This window comes from Salmo trutta, chromosome 34, assembly GCF_901001165.1.
Source record: "Salmo trutta chromosome 34, fSalTru1.1, whole genome shotgun sequence".
Classification (NCBI taxonomy): Eukaryota; Metazoa; Chordata; class Actinopteri; order Salmoniformes; family Salmonidae; genus Salmo; species Salmo trutta.
In genome coordinates this window covers 10,336,037-10,358,178 of record NC_042990.1, presented here as the reverse complement: position 1 = coordinate 10,358,178, position 22,142 = coordinate 10,336,037, and the positions used below count along the sequence as shown (strand labels likewise).

The window sequence follows — 22,142 nt, the reverse complement described above, 5'->3', positions numbered from 1 at the left end:
CTGAATCTGGAAAAGATGGTTCAGGTCGGCTGTTGTGCTCCTTCCCCCTAATCTATATGAGTGACAGTAATATAGGCGGTGATATAAGCTCGCTGTGATCATTTTTGACATTTATTACCCCTTTCTGGTTGATTTAGTCCTGACTCCCAACTACCCCTGTCCTGTTTCTCCCTGTGCTGTGGCTTTGATGTTTTCACCTCCCGAGACATCAGGGCCTTGCATCTCCCTGGCAGGGCATTCCAAGCTGCCCTGTATGGGGTCAGGTTTTTGGAATGGATCAAACTGCAGGCGGGTTTCTGCCTCTTATAACCTCATGTGGCTCTGAGTTTAGTTCCTCCATTGGACTGGTTTCTGGTTTACAGTGGGGGAGCGCTCATAGCCCGGGGTTAAACTAACTGACCGATTGGGGCGGGGGGGGGACAGAGCACTATGTCGACGTGTTCCATTTTTCAATTCCATCATGCATGACCACAGTGTGCTAGTAATTACCACTTCTATAGTGACCTTTCACTTCCCTTTCCCTGTCTCTCATCTCTGCGTTGTTGTGCCCGATGTACGCGCCTCGGTCAAAATCTCAGACCCGTGATTCGTCCCATCATGGGTCACAAAATGTGTTCCTCATTTTTGTTTCTCTACCGAAACAAGAGTGGACCGGCTCAAACTTGGCTCACACCAACCGTACTAAGACCGTAGACATGGGCAACGGGGGGCTGCAAAAACAATAACTGCAACTAAAGGGGAGGAATCAATCCCAGTCAAATCCCTACAACACTGATCGAGACACCACCACCTCACTGACAGCATCTCACCAGGAGAGCACCAGAACAACAACACTACTCGTATGGAAAGAGGCCCGTTTAAAAACCGACCAACCCCCTCTTTCCTCCCCCCCCCATTTTTTTTTTTTTTTGTCTCTCCCTCTACCTTTTGCTCCTCTCCTCCCCCCTTTTCAGAGGCCGTAGTGGACCCGTCCAACGCGGGCGTGGTGGCGGGGGCTATCATCGGCAGCCTGCTGGCCCTGCTGCTGGTCAGCTCGCTGATTGCTGTCCTGGTGACCCGCAGTCGCCGGCAACGGCGCGGTTACCCCGGCAGTGGGGAGCCTGGTGCCTACGGGAACAAAGCCCGCCTCTTCGCCGGAGCTGGCAACAAGAACGAAGGCATGGGGCCCAACATCAACGGGCCCATCTATACGTACCGCGAGAGCGACCCCGGAGCGCTGGCGGAGAACGTCAACGACTTCCACGGCCCGCCAGGCTCCACTCCCACCGCCCACGACATCCTGCTGAGCAGCGAGATGGACGAGGCGGAGCGCAGGAAATTTGACGCCCTCGACGACAGCCTGGAGGAGGAAGAGGAGCGCTACGACAGCTTCAGCGTGGGCATGGCGCCAGCCTATCACATCCACCGGCACAACGAGGAGATGGGAGGGGTCAGCATGTACCTGGACGACGACATGGAGTCACAGCGGGACGGGTCGGTCATCTCCCGGACTGCCATCTACGTCTAGAGAGGGGCGGTCACCCAACAGGGTCCAGGAGGGAGAGTCCACCACCTGTCTGGAACGATACCGCCAACAACCACCCCTCCCCCTGCATACTAAATAGACATGCTACGCTTATGGTCATTTTACAAAAGAATATCACTACAGAAACAAAACAAGGCATTGAAACTGAACTGTAACTGATGAACAAGCAGAATGATAACTTGAGTGCGCTGGTCAGTGACTAGACATCTCGTTAAGTCAGTCAGTCTACCAAAATAAATTGTAACAATGTAACTCATCTTCAATGCTGCTTACTGCTCCATTTCAGCTTAGCAAGTGAAACGTGAAGAATGACCACGTGACTGCGTCAGTAGCCAACTAATCCACAGGACTGTAAACGCTAAGACCTTTTTCTTGGTAAGGAAACGCACCGTTCAATGTCGCCGTCATGGTAAAACTTTTAGACGCGTTCATAGACGGTCACGCTCGTTCTATCACCACGGCTACCGCTTGAAGACGTCCTCCAGCGGACCGCGGTGTGGAGGACAAGGAACAAAGCTGCAACTTGTTGTCTTAATGTGCATCATCACAGGCGTTCCATAGCACAGTGTTACGTAAATGGTCTTTTGTATTATCAAGATGTTTGGGCCTTCAGGCCTTGTTGAATCACATTTGGTGTTAATGACTCATAATGACTCATAATGACTCATAATGACTCAGGCAGAGTTAGTCCCACCAACTTAGTTTCCAATTTCCATTTCCTTCCTCCTTTTTGTTTTTTTCCCCCCCCATTTATTTTCTTTTCTTTTATATATGGGAGGCCAGCGACATGGTAGACTGAGCTGGAGCTGGGGTTTGGATGAGAGAAATGGTGCGACCAGATCTGTTTTTGTTTTTCCAACTGTCTGTTGGCTGTTCATGTTGGTGGAACGTCACTGCTAAGTGAAGGGCAGCGCGTCAGCTGGCACCATCCTAGGGTATTGGGCCCCGTGCCAGGCTGTACTAGCCTTCCACGCTGAGGGACCAACCAGCTCCTGGAATGATCGGAGCCACGTCTAGTCTGCCTAGCGATAGTGTAAGACAGACCGGCATGCACACCCAGCTCTAACTGAAACTCCTGCTCGGCCTGTCAGTTTGACCAATTAAAAAAAGGAAGCGGACTCCATTTCCCCGGCAAGTCAATAAATGTGCCGTCTATTTAATGGTTAAGAAATGTTTCGCCGCTGATCCTCGAGGGACCGGAGGCGGACTATTTCCCTCGTTTTTTTTTTTACCAGAACAAGCTGTTCCTAGCCCACTTGTTTAATTCAGGAGTAGAAGAAGCATACAAGTGTTGCGCATTATCTTATGTAGAGGTATAGAGCGAGAGAGGTTGATTTCCGGCTGGTATTGAGTGCTTTTGCGATTATTATTATTTTTTAATGCAGTTAAGCCCAAGCATTAATAAGACAAGCCGCACATACGGCTGAAATAGCGAAGTTTCGCTCCCGAACACAGTAGGAGTTATAAAGTGTTATGAGGTCGACCGTCTGCCTTGTTGTCGACCGTCAACGATCGTTCATCTACTTCAAAATTCAGTATTATCATTATTTTTGCAGGGCGAAATGCTTAGTTGAGTTGTTTTTGCTGTATGTTAATGGATAAATCTCTGCCGGGCCTTCTAAGGGGGCAGTAACACACAAAATACGCCTGTGACTGTGTGCGGGGATATTTCTGACCATGTGCGAGGCCCATTACTTCTAAGCCTGGCTGAGTTGACCGAATTTGACTCGCTGCCAGACTTGGAACGAGGTTAAGGGGCTAACCCCACCCGCAGTATGTTCCTCTGTCGGATTGGCGCCGTTCACTTTAAAGTAGCGGCCGAGTGTGTGTGTGTGTGCTGACTAGTGTGTGTGTGTGTGAGTGTGTGTGTGTAGTGTGATTGTACAGATTCGAGTTGTGTATATCCCACATGCTGATTCACCGCGCAATAGCCCAATGTTATGCAGGAGTTGTTTTGCATAATGTCATACATATGGGTGGCTAAGCCTATCTCTGAGTCATTCATCAGTCATTTCATGCACAGTAACCTCACTGATGAAGGGGTTGTGGGACGGTGATAGGAAACTGCTTAGCACGGGGACCCGCATGGACATGAATATTACACTGGCGGAGCCGGAATGAAGCCGGACTGGCTCAAAGGGCCTTTGGCGTGGTCTCCTGTGCCAGATGGAAACTTGATTGGGTGTTGGTGTCCAGGCCGTTGCTCTGTAAATATTGTGACCCACTCCCCTTCCTTTGCTTTTTCTTATCACAGATAGAGGTCGACTGATTATGATTTTTCAACGGCGATACCGATTTATTGGAGGACCTAAAAAAAAGCCAATACTGATTAATCAGACTTTTTTATTTTCTTTTAATTTTTTTCAATTTTTATATATATATATATATATATATATATATATATATATATATAATTTTTTTATTCATGTTTTTTTAAAATATATTTAATAATGACAATTACATCAATACTGAATGAACAATGAGCACTTTTATTTTTACTTAATAAAATCTATTTAGTCTCAAATAAATAATGAAACATGTTCAATTTGGTTTAAATAATGCAAAAACACAGTGTTGGAGAAGAAAGTAAAAGTGCAATATGTGCCATGTAAAAAAGCTAACGTTTAAGTTCCTTGCTCAGAACATGAGAACATATGAAAGCTGATGGTTCAATATTCCCAGTTAAGAAGTTTTAGGTTGTAGTTATTATAGGAATTATGATGCGTCGACTATTTCTCAATACCATTTGTATTTCATATACCTTTGACAATTGGATGTTCTTATAGGCACTATAGTATTGCCAGCCTAACCTCAGGAGTTGATAGGCTTGAAGTCATAAACAGCGCTGTGTGTCAAGCATTGCTAAGAGCTGCTGGCAAACGCAGTAAAGTGCTGTTTGAATGAATGCTTACGAGCCTGCTGCTGCCTACCACCGCTCAGTCAGACTGCTCTATTAAATATCAAATCATAGACTTAATTATAATATAATAAACACAGAAATACGAGCCTTTGGTCATTAATATGGTCAAATCTGGAAACTATCATTTCGAAAACAACATTTTTCTTTCAGTGAAATACGGAACCGTTCTGTATTTTGTTGAACGGGTGGCAACCCTAAGTCTAAATATTTCTGTTACATTGCACAACCTTCAATGTTATATCATAATTATGTACAATTCTGGCAAATTAGTTTACAGTTCGCAACGAGCCAAGCGGCCCAAACTGCTTCACATACCCTGACTCTGCTTGCACTGAACGCAAGAGAAGTGACACAATTTCCCTAGTTAATATTGCCTGCTAACATGAATTTCTTTTAACTAAATATGCAGGTTTAAAAAAATATATACTTCTGTGTATTGATTTTAAGAAAGGCATTGATGTTTATGGTTAGGTACATTTTTCGCGAATGCGCATTTGTTAAATCATCACCTATTTGGTGAAGTTGAAGTAGGCTGTGATTCGATGATAAATGAACAGGCACCGCATTGATAATATGCAACGCAGGACAAGCTAGTTAACCTAGTAATATCATCAACCATGTGTAGTTAACTAGAGATTATGTTAAGATTGATTGATTTGTTTTTTTATAAGATAAGTTTAATGCTAGCTAGCAACTTACCTTGGCTCCTTGCAGCCACAAGGTCCTTTTGACGCTGCACTCATGTACAGGTAGTCAGCCTGCCACGCAGTCTCCTTGTGGATTGCAATGTAATCGGCCATAATCGGAGTCCAAAAAGGCCGATTACCGATTTTGTTATGAAAACCCGAAATCGGCCATGCCGATTAATCGGTCGACCTCTAATCACAGATTCCTATCGCATTATCAGATCACCACTGTGTTCAAATGAACTGTTTTCCTTATGATGTTTTGTGCGAATGGGTATCCATTTTTTTCTAATTAAGAAAAATAAGTGTTCTTATGTGAGGTGTTGGTTGTGTATATCTTGATGTAAGATATCCATTTAATGAAGTAGGTGTGCTTATCTTCAATACTCCCTTAAGAGATGTTATTTATAAGTGCAGTGTGGGTAATGGTAAGTATCACAGACTACTCTCATGGGATATGGTTGGAAAATAACCAATGACTACAAATGACCTTAATGTAATTACATGTGTGTCAAGGCATGTATCTTGTAGCCTGCTGGTATGTAGAGGTGTATATTATCGAGGGCCTTGATCTCCAATCTGCTCGGACCATCTTTTCCACACAAACAGTCTCTCGCTCCCTTCCACGGATAAACTCTCACAAGAGAGCATATAATCACACACCCATGCAGATGTGTTTCACTCATAGAATTTTCTCTCACACACACTATATTTCCCTGACCCGACACACACTTTGAGTTTGATGCCTCCCATTAGCGGGGGGGGGGGGGTGATTGTTCCTCGTTGGGCTCCTGTGACTCCATCACTCTCCATCTTGTTATTAAGATGAACTGAGAGGCAATCTCTTTCTCTACAGAGGCTTAAAACCTTTGATTCGCTGTTTTTAGAAGTAAACAAGCACCAATTTCACTCTGTGGGAAGTGGCGCTACAGCTTCTAAGGACCATGTCAGAATAAAAAGCGACGTTTCTGGCATGCAATTACCAGCCCCGTCTAAGGGCGGTGATGGCGGCGGTGGTTTTAAAAAGCATAAATGGGTCACGACATCCTACAATTCTCGTCCGACTCTAATCTCAAGACAACCAAACAAAGCCTTAAATTCACAGTTTCGCCACATGTGTTATTCCCCGTGTCCCTTGTGTACAAAGTATAAATAAATCCAACATACTTGCAACATGCATTACTAATTGATGTGGTTACGTTAGTGCATCTGTTCTGCCCAGCTGCTGGTATAACAAGGTATTCATGTTTTCTGGTAAATTATACAGTGTTTTTTTTGTTGTTGTGTACAATATTGACAGGACGGTGACCTGGAGAATATGAATAATATTAAAATGCTCCTATATTCCAAGATGTTTGTGTCTCTCACTCTACAAGCTGCTAAGAATAACAATGTCTTCTGTATCACCATCTTGACTGTGTGGGTGTTTTTCATTTGGAACCTTTTCGTTCCGGTTCGTCCTGTCAACGTTAATTTTTGTATTCTGGTGTGTATTAAAGTATGATGGATTTCTAAATATGATTTGAGGCTGTTATGTGTGACGTTCAGCCGGCGTAGTGATCCGTCTGTGAGTTTGATTGTGACATGTATATCGACAATGTTTTTGCTTCGGCCCTTGCGGTTATTAGGTCGAGCTTAATAATAAAACTGAAATTCTTCTCATTATTACACAGAGAACTGTCTGTTCGGTTATGTTTATCACATGCTTCGACAGCAACCCTATCGAGACAAGTGTAATTACCCAAAGTGCTAGAGAAACTATAGCTTTATTGATGTGAAACAATGAGATGTAATAAGCGGAGAGGAACCGTCATGCAAAGAATACTGACGACAACGAGCAGTATCTTTAAAGTAGATGCATTCATGGTTTGCTGAGTGTTTTGTTCACAACATGTGGGCTGGATGATGTATGTTGACTGCAGATCCCCCCCCCCCCCAAAAAAAAAATGTATGGACTTAAATAAGGTGTCTTATTCAGCCAAACCTGTGGTACTACATTGCCCCGCCAAATTCTTGACTGCAGTCGAGACATTTATCGTCCTCCTGAGTCCACTTTAGGTCCTCGTCTGTTGCCTTGACTACGCCTCTCTGCAGCACTCTGTCAATCCCTCTTCATTCAGGCCTTTTATCCTTGTTGACCTAATGCAGGTGATTGTGACACGAATGGCTTAGTTTTAGTTCAGGGAACGGTACTGAAAAAAAATAACTTTTTTTTTTTTTTTTTAAAGATTAGTTTTTTGAGTCATATTTTACAAAAGTCAATCTACCTCAAGTCTGCTGGCATGTAAATCTTAGTAACGGCTTTGAAAGGTGGGATTGTGACAAGCGACAAACAATTACTGTACCTCAGACAATCTACAGTCTTTGGTTGTCAATTGTCAAAGTGGAAGGATACCAATTGTTTTTGACGGGGCATACAGGCAGAATGTTAAATAATGTAGCAGGGCACATTAACGACTGGAGTAGACCCACATGTCATAGTAATGGGATGTCGTTTTTCTGCCTCAATGCGAAATCATGTCATTAGATGACACTCCATTTTATTTTTTATTTTTTTGTGCATATTCTATTAGTTCCTCTTTTTTTTTTTTTTAACAGTGACTGTTGGAACTATTTTCCTCACGAGACCTATGCGTGAGAGAATGTGAATTGTTCTGGATTTTGTTAGGCCGCCGTCTATGCATATCATTTTTCTTTATTTAAAACGTTTCTTTATCTCCACGTACGAATGGAAGACGGGCATGTCTGCATTTCCAGGCATGTCAAAGTTCCATGCCAAATTAGAAAAATATATTTTTTAAAAAATGAGAGAGATTATAAATAAAACTGAAATGTTAAATAAACTGCCTAACACATTCTTCCATAGTATTATTTGTGGAATGTCATTGTTTGTACTAGGTAGCCCATAAAATTGCACTGGAATGCTTGAAAGGATTTTCCTCGACTCGTCAATAAGTGTCTCGCCCACATGACCTAGTAGCTCGTTATTTACCTTGGGGCTTGTGATCTTAACCAGAGGGTGTCCGGGCAGGGCTAGCAGAAACGCCTGATAGCCTACTGTTCGGGCCTGCCGGCTGCTTGCCCTGACCACAGTATATTGACAAAGCCACTAATGGCTCTGGCTGTCCAGTATTAATAGACCGGCAGAACTGTGGACAGCCGCAGGGGGTCTTCCATTGAGCCCTATGTGGACCGCCCTGGGGCCTGACACCCCTCTCTCACCTTTCCCGCGCCACTCGGGCTGAATGGATTGACACAGATTGACAGATAAATGGCCTACAGCGTCTTTTCTCCAGGTCAGTCTCTCAGTGGGATGGACAGATCGTCAGCCAGGGACCAAATCCTGTCCAGTTCACCACCTCCTGAATGTTCTCTGTTTCTCATTGCTGTCAGTGGTCACAGCACCTGCGAGCTCAAATCAAATGTTATTTGTCGCACGCTTTGTAAACAACCGGTGTAGACTAACAGTACAATGCTTATTTATAAGTCCTTTTCCAACAATGTAGAGTTAAAGGTGGAAATGACATGTAAATAGTGAGGAATAAATACACAGTGAATAACGGATAGCAATAACGAGTAAAAAAAAGCGACTTCCAGTAAGTAGCAAGTAGGGTTAAGTGCCTTGCTCAGTCACCTAGTCAGCTTGGGGGTTTGAACCAGCGACCACTCGGTTACTCGCCCAACGCTCTTAACCGCTAGGCTACCCGCCGCCCTATACAGGGAGTACCAGTACCGAGTCGATGTGCAGCGGCTGCCAGGGAAAACCTACAGCAATGTGTGAAGATCACATGTCACTCACTGTTATTTATTAGAACGCAGGTTTCTTAAGAAAAGCCTCGTGACTTAGTCAGCTGTGCCTTTTCACACTCGCGGGTGTTTCCGTTGTACGTGTGAACGCGAGGGAGAACTCGGCGAGCGCGCCTCGCTACAGCAGCTTTTGATGAGGCTAAGGTAGCAACAGGAGTCAATGTGTTTCCAGCTGATCTAGAATCAGCATCTACCTACCACCCATAAAGTGGCCACCAGTTGGTATGTGATGTTATGCGGGTTAATGTAACTAATCCTAACTGATCCCAGGACAGTGGGTAATGGATAGCGCCGGCTCGCTAACTGCAATGACAAGGTTCAGAATGTAGTACCAGGGAAGTGACACTGAGGCAAGGAGAGGAGGTTGAACGTGGGCACTTGGAGACCGGACATGTCATCTTCGGTTTGGCTCTCTGCACGACGGTGACAAAAGCAGAGAGAGAGATACCAGGCGGCTGCTCTCTCTCTCTCTCTCTCTCTCTCTTTCTCTTCTCTCTCTGGCTTGTGAAGATAAGACTGACACCCCTGAAACACACCACTGCACCATCGCTTCTCTGGTCCCCATCGTTCCCTGCGAAATGATGGTCAGAGTCCACCAGTTCTCGAACCGTTTTTATGTAGGCTGCAAAGTGATAGGCGTGCTCAGTCCTGCCCCACTGCTCTCAGCCATACTGTCTAGAGGCCTTTAAATCCACTATCATTTTATATACTTTTCTCCCCATCAAGAACATCTTTCTTTTAAAATGTCAATTATATTTTTGAAAGGGTCAATCTGTGATTGCTGCATCCATTTTTGACTTATTAAATTAATTATATATATATATATACATACCCAGTGATTCTTGAAGAATATAACTTATACATGCCTCATGAGCTTAGATCAACTGTCGTAACCCAAAATACACTACATGACCAAAAGTATGTGGACAGCTGCTCGTTGAACATCTCATTCCAAAGTCATGGGCATTAATATGGAGTTGGTCCCCCCTTTACTGTTATAACAGCCTCCACTCTTCTGGGAAGGCTTTCCACTTCATGTTGGAACCTTGCTGCAGGAACTTGCTTCCATTCAGCCACGAGCATTAGTGAGGTCGGGCACTGATGTTCGGCGATTAGGCCTGGCTCACAGTCGGCGCTCCAGTTCATCCCAAAGGTGTTCAATGGGGTTGAGGTCAGGGCTCTGTGCAGGCCAGTCAAGTTCTTCCACACCAATCTCGACAAACCATTTCTGTATGGACCTCACTTTGTGCACAGGGGCATTGTAATGCTGAAATGGGAAAGGGCCTTCCCCAAACTGTTGCCACAAAGTTGGAAGCACAGAATCGTCTTGAAGGTCATTGTATGCTGTAGCATTAAGATTTCCCTTCATTGGAACTAAGGGTCCTAGCCCGAACCATGAAAAACAGCCCCAGACCATTATCCCTCCACCAAACTACAGTTGGCACTATGCATTTGGGCAGGTAGCATTCTCCTGGCATCCGCCAAACCCAGATTTGTCCGTCGGACTGCCAGATGGTAAAGCGTGATTCATCACTCCAGATAACACGTTTCCACTGCTCCAGAGTCGAATGGCGGCGAGCCTTGGCATTGGCTTGGCATTGCGCATGGTGATCTTATGCTTGTGTGCGGCTGCTCGGCCACGGAAACCAATTCCATGAAGCTCCGTATGAACAGTTTTATGCTGATGTTGCTTTCGGAGACAGTTTGGAACTCTGTAGTGAATGTTGCAATCGAGGACAGACTATTTTTTTACACGCTTTATGTCTCGGCGGTTCTGTGAGATTGTGTGGCCTACCATTTTGCAGCTGAGCCGTTGTTGCTCCTAGATGTTTCCACTTCACAATAACAGCACTTACAGTTGCCCAGGGCAGCTCTAGCAGGGCAAAAAGTGGACGAACTGACTTGTTGGAAAGGTGGTGTCCTATGACGGTGCCACGTTGAGTAAGGGCCATTCTACTGCCAATGTTTGTCTATGGAGATTGCATGGCTGTGTGCTCGATTTGTATACACCTGTCAGCAACGGGTGTCGCTGAAATGGCCGACTCCAATAATTTGAAGCTTTGTCCACATACGTTTGTATATGTAGTTTAGAAGCTTGTGTAATTGTGAACAAGCGGTTATATTTATCCAACCCCATCCCTCAGCTGTTTACCAAAACAGTGGTGGGGTGCCTGCTTAGTTATTGTTTGAGCTACAGAGTTCCCCTTTAAATCCACAGCCGTGATGCTTTCTCACCCCCATCCAGAACACGATCTTTAGTGTACCGTTCAACGTATATTCTGTCCCCCAATTAGCTCGAATTATTTATTCACCAAGATATTTTTGTTATCTACAGAGTTTAGTATGACACCCCAGAGGCACTGGTTACTGGCCCTGCGCTGTAGCCACTAGGCTACCTACCGCTTAGTAGCATAGCGCTCTATTCCCTCCACTTAAGTAAACAATAACCGTGTTTCCATGGCGTCCCGTAGATCCAGCCATGGTTAATTGGCGTTCTAAGAAGGGTCGGTAATGGAGAAGATTGATCACTCGTTCTTAGGAGAGCTATTCAACAGGACCTCTGGTTCTCCAGCATTCTACTGATGCTTTATGAGTGTTGGGAAGGAGGAAGTGGGTATTCTAGCGCCTAAGAATAGATCTGCGAAACGGAAATGATTTTAATGTGAAGTGGAGGGTGTGCGCGTGATTGTGTGTGTTATGTGCGTGGCTCCGGGCAATCTGCAGATCATTCAATGTTTAATCCAGCGCTTTCCCCCGCCAGCACGATTCCCAACAGGCAGCTCCCACTCTAGAGTTGCGCTACTTCCTCTAGATCCTAACCAAAGAGAAGAAAGAGAGGGGAAAATGACGCACTTCTGTACGTTCTGGGCTGATATCCCGGGGTTGTGTTTTCTTCTAATCATCATCTTTGCAGAGGGAATCAAAGATGAGATGAATGGTGGGAGTGTGTGTGGAGTGGGATGGTTGATTGATGTGTGTAGATCTGTGTGTAGATGTGTTTGCGTGTCTGGCTGGATGATTGGGTGTGTGTGTGTGTGTGTGTGTGTGTGTGTGTGTGTGTGGCTGGAGGATTGTGTGTGTGTGTGTGGCTGGAGGATTGGGTGTGTGTGTGTGTGGCTGGAGGATTGGGGGTGTGTGTGTGTGTGGCTGGATGATTGGGGGTGTGTGTGTGTGGCTGGATGATTGGGGGTGTGTGTGTGTGGCTGGAGGATTGTGTGTGTGTGTGTGGCTGGAGGATTGTGTGTGTGTGTGTGGCTGGATGATTGGGGGTGTGTGTGTGGCTGGATGATTGGGGTGTGTGTGGCTGGATGATTGGGGTGTGTGTGGCTGGATGATTGGGTGTGTGTGTGGCTGGATGATTGGGGGTGTATGTGGCTGGATGATTGGGGGTGTGTGTGGCTGGATGATTGGGGGTGTGTGTGGCTGGATGATTGGGGGTGTGTGTGGCTGGATGATTGGGGGTGTGTGTGTGTGTGTGTGTGGGGGTGTGTGTGTGGCTGGATGATTGGGTGTGTGTGGCTGGATGATTGGGTGTGTGTGGCTGGATGATTGGGTGTGTGTGGCTGGATGATTGGGTGTGTGTGGCTGGATGATTGGGTGTGTGTGTGTGGCTGGATGATTGGGTGTGTGTGGCTGGATGATTGGGTGTGTGTGGCTGGATGATTGGGTGTGTGTGTGTGGCTGGATGATTGGGTGTGTGTGTGTGTGTGTGGCTGGATGATTGGGGGAGTGTGCGTGTGGCTGGTTGATTGGGGGGATGCGTGTGGCTGGATGATTGGGGGGTGTGCGTGTGGCTGGATGATTGGGGGGGTGTGTGTGTGGCTGGATGATTGCGTGCGTGTGTGTGTGGCTGGATGATTGCGTGCGTGTGTGTGTGGCTGGATGATTGGGTGTGTGTGTGTGTGTGTGGCTGGATGATTGGGGGAGTGTGCGTGTGGCTGGATGATTGGGGGGTGTGCGTGTGGCTGGATGATTGGGGGGTGTGCGTGTGGCTGGTTGATTGGGGGGATGCGTGTGGCTGGATGATTGGGGGGTGTGCGTGTGGCTGGATGATTGGGGGGGTGTGTGTGTGGCTGGATGATTGCGTGCGTGTGTGTGTGGCTGGATGATTGGGGGGTGTGCGTGTGGCTGGATGATTGGGGGGTGTGCGTGTGGCTGGATGATTGGGGGGGTGCGCGTGTGGCTGGATGATTGGGGGGTGCGCGTGTGGCTGGATGATTGCGTGGGTGCGTGTGTGGCTGGATGATTGCGTGGGTGCGTGTGTGGCTGGATGATTGCGTGCGTGCGTGTGTGGCTGGATGATTGCGTGCGTGCGTGTGTGGCTGGATGATTGCGTGCGTGCGTGTGTGGCTGGATGAGTGCGTGCGTGCGTGTGTGGCTGGATGATTGCGTGCGTGCGTGTGTGGCTGGATGATTGCGTGCGTGCGTGTGTGGCTGGATGATTGCGTGCGTGCGTGTGTGGCTGGATGATTGCGTGCGTGCGTGTGTGGCTGGATGATTGCGTGCGTGCGTGCGTGGCTGGATGATTGCGTGCATGCGTGGCTGGATGATTGCGTGCGTGTGTGTGTGTGTGGCTGGATGATTGCGTGCGTGCGTGTGTGGCTGGATGATTGCGTGTGTGGCTGGATGATTGCGTGTGTGGCTGGATGATTGCGTGTGTGGCTGGATGATTGCGTGCGTGCGTGGCTGGATGATTGCGTGCGTGCGTGTGTGTGTGTGTGGCTGGATGATTGCGTGCGTGTAGCTGGATGATTGCGTGCGTGCGTGGCTGGATGATTGTGTGTGGCTGGATGATTGCGTGTGTGGCTGGATGATTGCGTGTGTGGCTGGATGATTGCGCGTGTGTGTGGCTGGATGATTGCGCGCGTGTGTGGCTGGATGATTGCGCGCGTGTGTGTGGCTGGATGATTGCGCGCGTGTGTGTGGCTGGATGATTGCGCGCGTGTGTGTGGCTGGATGATTGCGCGTGTGTGTGTGGCTGGATGATTGCGCGTGTGTGTGTGGCTGGATGATTGCGCGTGTGTGTGTGGCTGGATGATTGCGCGTGTGTGGCTGGATGATTGCGTGCGTGCGTGGCTGGATGATTGCGTGTGTGCGTATAGTGTGTGTTTGTCTCATTGGATTTACTCTGTTGTACCGAACAGAACGTTTCTACAGTATGTGGGAATGCCTGTTTTATCATTTTTGTGGGAATGCCTGTTTTATCATTTTTGTGGGAATGCCTGTTTTATCATTTCTGTGGGAATGCCTGTTTTATCATTTTTGTGGGAATGCCTGTTTTATCATTTCTGTGGGAATGCCTGTTTTATCATTTCTGTGGGAATGCCTGTTTTATCATTTCTGTGGGAATGCCTGTTTTATCATTTTTGTGGGAATGCCTGTTTTATCATTTTTGTGGGAATGCCTGTTTTATCATTTTTGTGGGAATGCCTGTTTTATCATTTTTGTGGGAATGCCTGTTTTATCATTTTTGTAGGAATGCCTGTTTTATCATTTTTGTGGGAATGCCTGTTTTATCATTTTTGTAGGAATGCCTTTGCATTTGTTTGTTGAAAATCAATATCAGCTTCTAGAGAATTTGAGGATTAGTTTGAACCCAAACAGCTTGGTTTGTTTATCCTATACCTTTCCATCTGAGAGAGAGCAAGAAGGAGAGTGGGAGAGAAGCCTTTTCATTCCTCAAATATTTACCCATCAATTCAGTGCATGATGAATAGCCACTCAACCCCTCAGTCCACTCTCCTCTTTCATATCGCTCTCATCTCATTTCTTTCCTCATCTTTTCACCCGTCTTTCATATCGCTCTTTTCATTCGCTCCCTTCATCACCTCTCTCCCGTCACCTTACTCCGTGTATCAGTCGCAGACTCGCACAACTCGTCTGTGTGCAGCTCACCATATTGCTTCATGTCTTGTATTTCCCTCTCTCATTTTCTCCAACTATCCATCCGTCTACCTCCTTGAACACGCTCACTCGCTTTCTCATTTTGAAGACTGGGGCATTGTCATGTCCGTCTATCCCCTCTCATCTCTCTTCCAGCCGACAGATCATGTCTCATTGTCAGGATCTTACTGAGAACATCTTCACCCGGGATATCAGTTTCATTTGTCTTTCATCCCCTCCGTCTTCGTCTCGCCGACCGGCTTAGCCCGGCGAACGTGAGGGCGATATAATGGAGTCTCATATCCGCTTTCACATCACTCAATCCATCTCCACTCTCTTTATTTGGTTAACACACACACACACACACACACACACGTACAGTACACACACACATTCTTTCTCTTCCTCTTTCCATTTCCTTTTCTTTCTGTCATCTGTAGCTCTCTGTCCCACGCACACATACACCCACACTGTCCCTCCCCCTCACACGGCAGGCTCACTAACAGAATCCAGTTCATCACGGCGACGGTTCTTGGGGGCTCTTCCCTCAGGACACGTGGAGACATCTTGCCACTACCTTTCGCCATCTTTACCGTCTTAATAAACCTGTCCATCCTGTCTCCCATCTCTCTCTCTCTCTCTTCTTCCCTCCCTGCCGTTGACCCAGCTGTCACTCCTTCATTCTATCACCCGTCCGGGACGCCGTCCACCCATCCGTCCGTTTGCATTAGCCTGACGAGTAGAGACGGCGGGCGAGCGTGGCTCACCTACTCGGCCTGATTACACTCGAAAGCCTGAGTGGGCGGTCCGGCCCCGCGGTCTCAAAGCACTGACTCCTGGGTAATGGGCACCCATGCGGAGCCGCGCGCCTCGGCGAAGATCCATTCGATGAATTGTTGGCCTTTCGTGTCTCGATTTCATTGTCGATTCCTGTGAATAGTATTGGTGTATAATTGCTTGGTCTTGTTTTAGGTACAGAAACGCTCGTTTAATTTCTCTCTCTTACATCTTTCTCTCTATCGGTCTTCCCTTCTCTCTCTCTCACTCACACACACACACACACACAAGATCTACATCTCATGACTGTCTGCACTGAGAGCAGACTGTCTCCTTCCTCCCCTCTAACACAGTGACTAATAGGAAAGTCTAACCATGCCTCTATCCACAATTCATGACCTGTTGTCCCCATGACTGGGAGGCAGCACGGGTAAAAACATATTTTAATGTCATTTCTACCCTTTCCATTGTACCCGCCTCGTTATTACACCCTAAGGCCTATTTGCTACTACACTGGCGTCAGTGTTGTGATATATGCGGTGGCTTCTGTCTGTCTCGGGATGCCATCTGTATGGCCTGGCTCTCTGGCTGCCTGACTCCCCCTGGGTCGCCAGTCTCGACACTCGCCTGGCAGAGCAAGCGTCTCGAAGTTTGTTACCCATAAAGAGAGAGAGAGGGAGGGAGGGAGGGAGGGAGAAAGACCTTCAGGCCAGAGGGAAAAGAAATGGAGAGCCGAGTGCAACAGGGATCTTTATCTCTCTGTTAATGCCATACTCTGTTAATGCTATACAATATCCTACACAATGCTTTAATTCAATTTGAGGCCCAGTCTAATTCAATGTGAGAGGAGTTTGATGGGGATGTGGTTATTGTTATAGTCCGTGCTCTGTCTATAGATACAATAGCCTTGTGGGGTACAATACTGTACACACAATGGCTTTAATTCAATTCATATGTGCACCAGGTTCCTGCAAGGCTGGTATGATAAGAGTGTCATTGAACAGGCCTATCTATACCCGTGCTAGAGAGACTGAACGTCTACTCACTGGCACTAATAGAAACCAGGGAGGGGGAGGGGCGGAGACGCCCCCACGTTTGTGTTTTTCCAAGGAGTACAGCCCATGTGCCGGTCGCGTCAAATCCATCGTATTGGAACACTGGAACATCCTCAAGTGATCCAGATCAACTAGAGTTAACAACATTGAGCGCACTACGGAAACAAATGGAGGCAATAAGGCCGATTCCGTTATGCACAGCATGCAGCTACCAAGAAGCGTGTGACTTGGCTCCCAGGCCCATCCACTGGCAATTACAAGTGTGGACAATGTGTTCATTGTGATAATACGACCAATACTAAAAAAAAATATATATATTTTTTTACCATCCGAGAACAGGTAAAGAATACAAAAAAAACTAAGCTTAATTAATTGTAGCACCACAAATTATTCAAAAATGTATTAAATAAAACATTTTCCTCATCAATCTACACACAGTACCCCATAATGACAAAGCGAAAACAGGTTTTTGGAAATGTTTGCAAATGTATTAAAAAGGATAAACATACCTTATTTACATAAGTATTCAGACCCTTATCTATAAGACTTGAAATTGAGCTCAGGTGCATCCTGTTTCCATTGATCATCCTTGATGTGTCTACAACTTAATTGGAGTCCACCTGTGATAAATTAAATTGATTGGACATGATTTAGAAAGGCACACACCTGTCTATATAACGTCCCACAGTTGACAGTGCATGTTAGAGCAAAAACCAAGCCATGAGGTCAAAGGAATTGTCCATAGAGCTCCAAGACAGTATTATGTCAAGGCACCGATATGGGGAAGGGTACCAAAAAATGTCTGCAGTATTGAAGGTCCCCAAGAACACAGTGGCCTCCATCATTCTTAAATGGAAGAAGTTTAGAACCACCAAGACTCTTACTAAAGCTGACCGCCAGGCCAAACTGAGCAATCGGGGGAGAAAGGCCTTGGTCAGGGAGGTGACCAAGAACCCGATGGACACTCTGACCGAGCTCCAGAGTTCCTCTGTGGAGATGGGAGAACCTTCCAGAAGGACAACCATCTCTGCAGCACTCCACCAATCAGGCCTTTATGGTAGAGTGCCCAGACGGAAGCCACTCCTCAGTAAAAGGCACATGACAGCCTGCTTGGAGTTTGCCAAAAGGCACCTAAAGGACTCTCAGACCATGAGAAACAAGATTATCTGGTCTGATGAAACTAAGATTGAACTCTTTGGCCTGAATGCCAAGCGTCACGTCTAGAGGAAAACTGGCACCATCCCTACAGTGAAGCGTGGTGGCAGCAACATGCTGTGGAGATGTTTTTCAGCGGCAGGGACTGGGAGACTATTCAGGATTGAGTGAAAGATGAACGGAGCAAAGTACAGAGAGATCTTTGATGAAAACCTGCTCCAGAGCGTTCAGAGTCTCAGAATGGGGCGAAGGTTTACAGGACAATGTCCCTAAGCACACAGCCAGATCAATGCAGGAGTGGCTCCAGGACAAGTCTCTGAATGTCCTTGAGTGACCCAGCCAGAGCTGAACATCTCTGGAGAGACCTGAAAATAGCTGTGCGGTGACACTCTCCAGCCGACCTGACCGAGCTTGAGAGGATCTGCAGAGAAGAGGGGGAGAAACTCCCCAGATAAAGGTGTGCCAAGCTTGTAGCATCATACCCAAGATGACTCAAAGCTGTAATCACTGCCAAAGGTGCTTCAACAAAGTACTGAGTAAAGGGTCTGAATTCTTATGTAAATGTGATATTTCAGGGTTTTTTTTCTTTATACATTTGCAAACATTTAAAAAAAATATATATATATTTTTGCTTTGTCATTAGTGGGTATTGTGTGTGGATTGATAAGGGGGAAAAAACTGTTTTATCCATTTTAGAATAAGGCTGTAATGTAGCAAAATTTAGAAATAGTCAAGGGGTCTGAATACTTTCCAAATGCACTGTACATGCTCAAATTAATCTGAGGGGGGCTGCTTGTATTGGCCAAACCAAACGAGCATCGAAACTTCACATCGGAACATAAGCCAGCTATTCAAAATAAAACATGAACTATTCTTTTTTTGCGCCACTGCATCGACGCCAACCATGGCTCACCTTCCTCCCTGCTCTTTGCAGCCATAGAACACATCCACATTTCACCAAGAGGACGTGACATCATACATTAACTAACACCGAGGCATTCTGACAACACTCCTTACACATTGTGGATCCAAAGGGGCTAAACCAGGATGTTGTTGCCTTCTATAATTTTGTTGCCCTGATTTTTTTTTGGGGGGGGGGAGGTGGTCTCTGTGTCTCTGGATTTACAGGCCTATGTATATTTTGACACGCTATTTCTCTTATTATTTGGTGCTGTAATTTGCCATTTAGCTTGAAACATTATTATTTTTTACGTTGTGTCTCAATGAGCCACTAGGCTATAAATAGGAGCAAAGTGCAAAGGTCAGGTCACTCTGAGGAATATGTCAGCTTGACGTCGAAACATCAGTCACCTGTTCGCATCCTGTACAATTTGATTTATTTGTGCTTAATTTCATCCATCTCCAACTCCTTTTTACCTCAAATTATTCCTTTTGTAAGTTTTTCTTGGTAAAAATAACACTTCCTGTAGCATAGAAAATAACTCCTCCAAAAGTGACTATTGTTAAAAAAAACTCTTCGGGATCGGTGTCCCTATACCGGGACGGTTGTTGCTAACGTGCGCTAATGTGACTGAATGTAACATCCAACTTTCCTGGACATGTCTTATATGTGCAGAAAGCTTAAATGATTGTTCATCTAACTGCACTGTTCAATTTACAGTAGCTATTACAGTGAAAAAAGACCATGCTATTGTTTGAGGAGAGTGCACAACAACTAAACTTTTATCATGGCACTTGGTTTGATACATTCACATCTGAAGGTAAATAATGTACTTACATTCAGTAATCTTGCTCTGATTTGTCATCTTGAGGGTCCCAGAGGTGTAGTTTTGTTTTGATAAAATTACATTTTGATATTCAAATGTAGGAACTGGGTTCTAAAGTTTGAACCTCTGCTGTTTCTGGCCCCACACCCACCACACCCGGCCATCTAGATGTATGAAGGTTAGTGTCTTTTCTGTGGGGAAGCAAATTTTCATGGGAGTGTGTAAACACTTTTTTAAATTATCCATATCATTTTTGTGTGTTCTCTATAGTTCTCTAAATGTATCAATTGACCAATTTGGCACATTTGGGCAGGCTTGATAAAGAAATGATTGTGACGTATTGCAATGCTTCACTTGATCAGTCTGAAAATGTCCACATACGCTGCTGTTAACTAGTGGCCAAAATCTAAATTGTGCCTAAACTCCAATATTATATAATTGCCTTTCTCTTGCATTTCAAAGATTTTTGAAAACGCATTTTTTTTGGTTTACCAAATCTAATGTGTTTTTCTCCTACATTTAATTTCAAATTTCCACAAACTTCAGTGTTTCCCTTTCAAATGGTATGAAGAATATGCCTATCCTTGCTTCAGGTCCTGAGCTACAGGCAGTTAGATTTGGGTATGTTCCTTATTCACTGTGGATATTTTTTGAAGTACTGTAGAAAATAATAAAAATCAGGACTTCTGTGAATGGTAATCCTCTAGGACACGTGTCAAACTCATTTCATTGAGGTTCCACTGTCTGCGGGTTTTTGGTTTTTCCTTTCAATTAAGACCTAGACAACCAGGTGAAGGGAGTCTTTTACTAATTAGCGACCTTAATTCAAGTACAAGGGAGGAGCGAAAAACCCGCAGACACTCGGCCCTCTGTGGAATGAGTTTGACACGTACCCTAGGGCTAAATACCAAAGAAAACAGGCCTTGTGATGAAATGACAAAATGAAACAGTCTGAACTATATGACATGTTCATTATTTATTCAAAGGACTGTAGTTACATTGTTTTGGCAGCACCTTAACATTTTAATTTTCTCACATTGGGGGTCCGACTGACTGAATTCGGCATAGTCTGCAAGCCCGTCTGAAGCAACACCTGTTACTCAATGGGCATGTCAGTGGGTTACCAATGGCTAACCACACATTTTCATAAGTCCCCACAAACTGCCATATGGGTCTCTGTATCTTACGTCTCCTGGGTTTAAAGTGTGGTCCCCATTTTTGTTTTAAAGGAATTACACTATTGACATTTTTTATGTGGCTGTGTTTCATAGTGCGCTTTGTCTGTCCGGATCATGTCTTGGGCCAAGAAGATTCCCCTTCAGGTCCTTGGCGCCGTGCACCATGCACATAACGACATGGAGATAATTACTAAGGTGCCCCCATGGGATTCTCATCGCTGTGTGTTTGTTATGGGGAGGGGGGCAGTTTTGAAGCAACGTCCACACTAATGCCTAACGCTCTGTATATATAGCTTGTGTGACCTTTTTAAAAACACCACCATTTCTGTGTATTTAACACGAGTTGGGATATGTACACAGTTCGCACTTGAACTTGCGTCGTGTGCTCCGAGCGTCTTCAGTTTGTTTCCGCCCGCAAAGGCCTTTCCATGCGCGGTGTCTGAGCGCGCGTCGGCTCCGCCGTGCCGATGATGGTCATTTGCGGTGTTGTGCGTTCAGTGTTTGTGGCGTGTTGTGCACATTGAAGCTCCTACATGTATTCGGCGGGGTGCGCCGCCGCGTTTGTTGGTTTGGTCTCACCGTGTGTGTGTGTTCAGGCACTTTCACCAAATTCAGTGTGCCGCATATGATTACAGGCCCAGAATCCATAAAGCCTGTTTCAGTGTTCTCTCTCACTCACAGACACACTTACAGACACACACACACACACACACACACGCTATAAATAATTCAACAACCTGCTGCTTGCCATGAAATGGCAAAACGCCCAAGCGTGCTAATGCCTTGTGTTGACGTGCGGTGCTGTGTTCACTGGGAGGGTTGAGGAGTCTGTCGGTTCCAGCTCGCTTTGTTCTGTCTACATGTACGTGTCTGTTGCTGCATGTACTCTCAGCAACGTGTGCTTGCGTGCTGCTGTGCGAACAACAGCAGCACGCAGTGTGAATGGTGTGAATGGTAAAGGAAATCCACTACATATTGTGTGTGTTGCTTACGCAATAAGGCCCGAGGGGGTGTGGTATATGGCCAATATACCACGGCTAAGGACTGTTCTCTGGATACAGCCCTTAGCCATGGTATATTGGCCATATATCACTAACCCCCGAGGTGCCTTATTACTATTATAAACGGGTTACCGACATAATTAGAGCAGTAAAAATAAGTGTTTTGTCATACCCGTGGTATACGGTCTGATATATCATGGCTGTCGGCCAATCAGCATTCAGGGCTCGAACCGCCCAGTTTAAAATAACAATTGAACAATGAGAATTCAAGATGGACTAGTTTTCTTTTCCGTGCCGGCTATGTGTGTGTGTGTACTGCATGTGAGCATTATCTGTGCTCTCTGTCTGCCTGCTGTGTGTGGAATAGGCAGTGCAGCCCCTTGCTGTGCGTGGTATCTACTGTACATTCTGTATCCAGGCCTGAATCT

The 22,142-nt window shown here is 45.8% G+C and overlaps 1 protein-coding gene across 2 annotated transcripts in view; it reads left to right on the top strand.

Moving 5' to 3' along the window:
- The window catches only part of LOC115173533 (poliovirus receptor homolog), an 82,697-nt gene that overhangs the window by 39,368 nt on the left and 21,187 nt on the right, over positions 1 to 22,142 (top strand). The window contains exon 7 of one of the 2 annotated variants that reach the window (XM_029731711.1): positions 954 to 3,167. The exons of the other annotated variant lie outside the window; for it this stretch is intronic. Coding sequence (XP_029587571.1) covers positions 954 to 1,507 — 554 coding nt within the window. The 3' untranslated portion in view covers positions 1,508 to 3,167. Of the gene's footprint in view, positions 1 to 953; positions 3,168 to 22,142 lie in introns of those variants that run through there. 2 annotated transcript variants of the gene reach the window in all.